Here is a 6,220-nt window from a genome sequence, read left to right on the forward strand (position 1 = left end):
ATTATTATTATTATTATGAAATACCATATTCTATTAAGTCAGTTATAGTAGACTAGGAGATAGGGAGGATCCGACAGAAGTACGAAATTCCGATTGTTCAGAGAATAAGATCGGTTCTATTAAGAACAGGCCGGGGTTAGCTTGACTTTGACTCTCTCTTGCTTGAGAATGCACTGCTGGTAGGAAGAATGCTAACTTCATGTCCGAGCTGGGTGAATCCAAAAGGACTTTCTTCGTTGAACGAGGGGATCCTCTTTTGGTTGTAGTCCCGTATTCAAACAAGTACGTAATTCGTCAGTAAGCGAATAATCCTAGCCGGGCTGGTAAGCCTTCAATTCGTTCTATGAGTCCACAGCTCTTAGCTTTCGCATCATTCCATCTTTCACCCCCACCTAAGTCCTCCTTAAATGGCTGACATGTGGTGCAGCGGATAGGACCACTTTTTCCTTAATCAGAGGTCTCGAGTACGAATTTTCGGTATGAAAAAATTCTTAATAGGGAGTGCTTCTCTCGAATGGTCCTAGGCGACGCGAATCTAGATTAGTGAAACTCCAATACGGATACCCAACACCGAATGAAAAAAAAAAAATCTGACTTTATTGTTTCAGGGCATTACTCTTTTTCATGGAGTTAGTGGCATAAGATGTAATGACATTATTCAACATATTAACTCCATCCGTTTGCATAAGTACTCTCCCATTTGTTGTTGGAACTCATGTCATTACTCTATTGCTTTAAGGCCATTATTATTGGCACTAATCTCACGTTTGCATGGCTGAATTTTTTAGCTGTCAACTCTTATTTAATGGGTGGTTTTATATAAGTCATTTAATCCTATTTTTTTTGACGGTGTTAGAATATGGTCATTAGTGTACATTTCATCTTTACAAGAACATATAGAGTTGACTAAAGTTAGAACAAAAAAAGTTTATTAGTTGAAGGGAGATGTTTTTTTTGAAGCTTTGACTCAACTCTTTTCAAAGTTATTGAGTTGTTATTTGTGAGAAGGTTGTTGTATCATGGGAGCTAGGGACAAGTCAAGAAAATTGATGTTGGACCGGTGAAATCAATTACCGCAGTGGACTTGAATCTCCTTAAAGAAAGCGAGATATCCGCGCCTCAGCCAAGAAGAAGATAATTTTTATTTTCTTCATTTGTATTTTCTATATTTTCAGTTGTAAGTTTTTGTAATTTCACCAACACCCTTTCATTAAATACTATTCATTTTTCAACATTTAAATGACTTATAATTGATAGGGGTGACAAAGTAAAATTAACCTTTTATTTATTGTTTTTTAAGAAGCATGCCAAGTAAACTGTGGATAAATAAAGATGGGCGAAAATAATAAAAATTGAACGTATTTGAAAAACTAATCCATAAATGTAATTTTCCTTGAAGTTCATTTTTGACAGGGGTGGAATTAGCAAGAACCTAGGGGTTAAATTTATGAACTAATTTTTTCTCCTAATATAAATCTTGGATACAAAAGAAATTTTAAATCATACAATTACATGCATGCACATGAACACATTTCTGTACAAAAGTTTTGAGTCATCAATTGTTGAGTCCATCACAAGACTAAAAATCTGAAGTTCATAATTATGTAAGCACTAAGCATAATTCTTTATAGGTATTCTAACATCTCCAAAAGGAAGAACCAAAAAAGTAGTACTTTTCATAGCCGTATCTATGATTTCGAAAGGATGGTGCACTTTTATAAAAATACTTCAAGCGTGGTTCACGCATATATATATTTAATTTTTTTAGAAAAAATTTAACACGAAGAAAAGTATGGGTTCACGTGAACTCGATGACCCCACTAGATACGGCCTGTTACTTTGGTAGAAAGAATTGAACAATTCATAGCTTATGGGTGTGTTTGGTATGATGGAAAATATTTTCCATGGAAAATGTTTTCTTGGAAAATTATTTCCTGAAAAATAAGTTGGTTTTCTACTTATTTACTCATGTTTGGTTGGTGAGTGGAAAATATTTTATGGTTTTTGATTGGTGAGTAGAGAATAATTTTTAGAAAAATATTTTCTAATGTTTGATTGGTGAGTGAAAAAGTATTTTTTAGAAAATATCACTGACTGTTAACTAGTATATCAATGTCTCTAGCAACTCAACAATTTGTAAGAACTAATTTAAGCATTACAAATAATATCAATATCAAATACTAAAATATTACAATCACTAAATTTAAGCAACTATTAATTAGCAAATATAGGAGACACTTTTCATCATTTTGTCAGGACAATCTCAAGATACTACAATCAATAGAAATATAACGGAACGACAAGCTTATTCAACCTCGTGAAACAAGTTACATTGATAACAAAATGAAATATGCAATTAGCAAAAGTAACATAGGTGAGTCTTCCTCTATGCATATGAAAATAACAATACATTTAACAAACATTGAAAATGGGAAAACTTTAGGCTTCACTATTTTTTATTTCAAGCAGTGAAGAATTGAAGCAAAACACAGTGAAATTTTTTTTGATAAATGTAAATTTTTTAGAAATGTAAATTTTTTGAGTCATGTGAACATAGTGTTGTTGGGGTGAGGAAGAAGGGTGGGGTTGAGTCATAAGTCACATTTGTCATTTTCTGGAAAAATGACTTCCCTTGGCCCATGAGAAAAGTCATTTTCCTTCAAATTGAGAAAAATGAATTGTTGTGAAAAATATTTTCCCAATATTTTATTACAACCAAACAAGGAAAAATAGAAAAATATTTTCCATCATACCAAACACACCCTATATGAAATGAGAACTTCTCAATCAACTCGAACTATACGACAAGCAACAACTTTTTGATGAAGTAAAGCTAGTGACTTTACTCTCAATAATAATATAATTAAAACAAATGCCAACACGAGTCCATTAGAATTGTGTAGGTTTCTTTAATACTCTCTCTGACCCTTTTTTAATTGTAATAGTTTTCTGTTTTGAGAGTTAAATAATTATGAATTTTGATTAATATTTTAAAATATAATTTTTTGTTATATTGATATGAGAGAAATTGTAATTATAATACTAGCTTTTTATATAATTTTTAAATATTTAAATTTTAATTTTAAAATATCAAATTGATTTAATTTAATTTAGAAAATTAATCAAATTAATTTTAGAAAAGTAAAATGTGACAACTAAAAAGCAACGAAGGGAATGTCATAATCAATATATATACTTGATTATGTTGCATGGCTCTGAAAGACTATGAAAGCTGCATCTTATTCATTGCTTTCAAATCTAAAAGAAAAATGGATCTTGAAATATCAAAGTTTAGAATATACAAATTCGTCAAAAAAAGACTTCATTAACTCTCAGGAGAAATTATATATCTTGACATGTAGTTGTTGATGATGAAGATTTTAGCTAATTTGAGGCATAAAAAAGAAAGTGTATTCTCATCCCATTTTTTTACTCTCGTGGAAAATCTAGTTAGGTGAAGTTGTCAAAAAATGAACTTTACGGAAAATTACGTTTATATAGATTAATTAGTTTTTAAATTAAGTAAATATTTGAAAAAAAATAATTTTTTATTTTTAAGGTGAATAATGATATTTGAAAATAGGTTTTGTGTATGATCATGAATACTAATTGAAGTTGTTCTTCAAATTTTGTGAGTAGTTTGGACTTTGGAGTGTAAAAAGAAAAAATTTAAAACAATTTTTTTTGTTGTTTTCCAAATTTCTAAAAATTCTAAGATTCAACTTCAAGTTAATTACATGTTTGGTATCGACGAATTTTATAGAATTTTATGGCCAAACTTAAACTTCGAAAAAAAATAAAAATAGTATTCTCTCCGTCTCCTTTTTTTTCTTGAAAAACATGCCACGTAATATTTCATTTCCGAAATTTTTGGTTCTTTTCATTATTTAATTCCTTTTCCTCTTCTTATTTCTTGTCTGGTTGTTCAAAGGAAGAAAAAAAATCCAAGAATTTGGAGATCCTCCATTACAGAATTATTAATTCTGTAATTTTATTTTTAATTTTTTTGTGGGGGTCTCCTTGTCTTCTTGAAATTTTACATTACTCAAAATGTTGAGGCCTCAAATAGTATTGTTTGGGGATTCCATTACTCAAGCATCGTTCAATGTAGGTGGCTGGGGTGGTGCTGTTGCTAATACCTATGGTCGAAGGGTTTGTATTATTATTTTTCCCCATCAAATTAATGTATTAATTAAAAGCATTTTATTAGTAATATAAAGTGATTAAATTTGATGTATTATTGTAAAGGCTGATGTATTAATTCGTGGATATGCTGGATTCAACACCACATGGGGATTGATCATGCTCCAACAACTATTTCCATTGGTACGTACTCCCTCCGTCCCAAATTTCCTAATTTAATTTTTCATTTTAATTGTCCTTTTTTTCATTAATCAAGAAGAGATAATTTTTTTTTTCATGTTTTATCCTTTGCATTAATTATTTTTTTCTTCAAATTAAAGTGTAAACATTATTTAATAGGGCACTATGATAAACTAGTCATGTTATTAATTATTTTTCTTAATTAATGTGTCATCTCAATTTGGGACGGGTAATTTGGGACGGAGGGAGTATTAAGTTATATCATGATACTCTTTAACTTTTTTCTCTTTGGATCTTAGTATTATAAGCGATGGGAGTAGAATTTTCTATAAGAAATTCAATATCTATTATATAGACATAAAATTAACGAAATGAGTTTGAATAGATCGATAAGGACGGTTTATATAGCCTATCCCAACTTAATTTGGTTCTTATTGCCTCAAATTTCAGGTTTATTAGTACAATACAATGATACACATTTTGGAAGTTTTAATATATAGTACAAATTAAAGGCTACTCATGATTAGATTATCTTTTACGTACAGGATGATCCAAGTGCAACACCTCTTGCTGGTATCACTATATGTTTTGGAGCAAATGATGCTGCTCTTGTGGGAAGATTTAGTGAAACAAAACATGTTCCTATTGATGAATATAAGGAAAACCTATGTAAAATGACACAACATGTGAAGGTTTGGAATGTTTCCAATATAATCATGCTAATTATGTTTATGATCTTTGGAAGACTTTCATATATGTGTGTGTGTGTTTATAACTCTATGTTGAGCTTTGCTCCATGCCTCATTCATGTTATTTATAATACAGCAATATTCCCCGTCAGTGCAAATAGTGATGATAACACCACCACCAATTGATGAAGCAAAACGGCTTGAAGTTTTAAGGTACGATGATGCATGCACTATACATAAGCTTGTCATGTCAACTGAATCAAAATGTTCATCGTGTTGGATCTGTTACTTTTCAATTTATAAACAGGGCCGGGGGCAGAAAGATCGATGTGTCTGACAGGACACTCGAAGAGACTGGAAAGTATGCGAAAAAGGTCGTTGAATTATCGAAAGAGCTAGGTCTCCCTTACATCGATCTGTGGTCTAAAATGCAGCAAGTCGAAGGTTGGCAAAAGAAATTCTTCTAGTAAGTGAACAAAATCTGCACATCCTTTATATACTATATATGGTGCATGCATGTTACTCAGAACTTAGTACTAATGTGAAATTCATATTTACTTTGTTTTATGTTTGCTGCAGTGATGGTGTACATTTCACACCAGAAGGCAGTGGTTTTCTTTACAAAGAGTTGGCTTTAGCATTCAACCAAACAAGTATCTCTATTAACAACATGCCTCTTGAAGGTGTTACAACCTTTCTGGGTTCATCTAATTCGCCGTGAAGGCCTTTCAGCAACAACCTCTCCTACCGTCTAACCCTACACCGTATTCTTATTATATCATTTGTATACAGAAAATGATTCTAATGCAAATGATAGTTGAATTTATTACATACTATATAAATACCAGTTTCATCAACAAAAGAATGTCTTGTACAATTGATTCAAATACAGAAAATTCTCTTTGCTTTGATGAACGTAAAAAATTGTAATGTTTTGGATTGTATACATGCACAACCTTCTCAACATTGTGGTGTGAAATGTTATTCCTTCAACAGCATTAAATAGATTTGAAGTGCAATGCAGTAAAAAGCTCCACTGCCGTTTTGTAGTATCACAATTGCTTTTACTATAAAAAATGAGGTGAAAGATGTTAAGAATTGCAGTTATTCTAGCATCTTTTTCTATCCTATGATAAAAATCAGCCTTAATATCAAGTGAGTGCAACAAATTGTGACAGAATAAAATGAAAGAATAAGGTTTAATAGTG

The 6,220-nt window shown here is 31.1% G+C and overlaps 1 protein-coding gene across 1 annotated transcript; it reads left to right on the forward strand.

The window, feature by feature from the left end:
- Positions 1 to 3,901: 3,901 nt before the first annotated feature.
- LOC107874726 (GDSL esterase/lipase At5g62930) lies at positions 3,902 to 5,976 on the forward strand. The gene is made up of 6 exons (XM_016721477.2): positions 3,902 to 4,152; positions 4,249 to 4,326; positions 4,869 to 5,015; positions 5,149 to 5,225; positions 5,320 to 5,478; positions 5,592 to 5,976. Exons 1-6 carry the CDS (start codon positions 4,051 to 4,053, stop codon positions 5,731 to 5,733), a joined length of 705 nt encoding a protein of 234 aa, XP_016576963.1. The 5' UTR covers positions 3,902 to 4,050; the 3' UTR covers positions 5,734 to 5,976.
- The last annotated feature ends 244 nt before the right edge of the window (positions 5,977 to 6,220 follow it).

This window comes from Capsicum annuum, chromosome 6, assembly GCF_002878395.1.
Source record: "Capsicum annuum cultivar UCD-10X-F1 chromosome 6, UCD10Xv1.1, whole genome shotgun sequence".
NCBI lineage: Eukaryota > Viridiplantae > Streptophyta > Magnoliopsida > Solanales > Solanaceae > Capsicum > Capsicum annuum.

Coding starts and splice junctions, on each gene's coding strand:
- LOC107874726 (XM_016721477.2), top strand. CDS start 4,051: ATGTTGAGGCCTCAAATAGTATTGTTTGGGGATTCCATTACTCAAGCA. Junction 5,016..5,148: donor AAATGACACAACATGTGAAG/GTTTGGAATGTT, acceptor TTTATAATACAG/CAATATTCCCCGTCAGTGCA. Junction 5,479..5,591: donor TGGCAAAAGAAATTCTTCTA/GTAAGTGAACAA, acceptor TGTTTGCTGCAG/TGATGGTGTACATTTCACAC.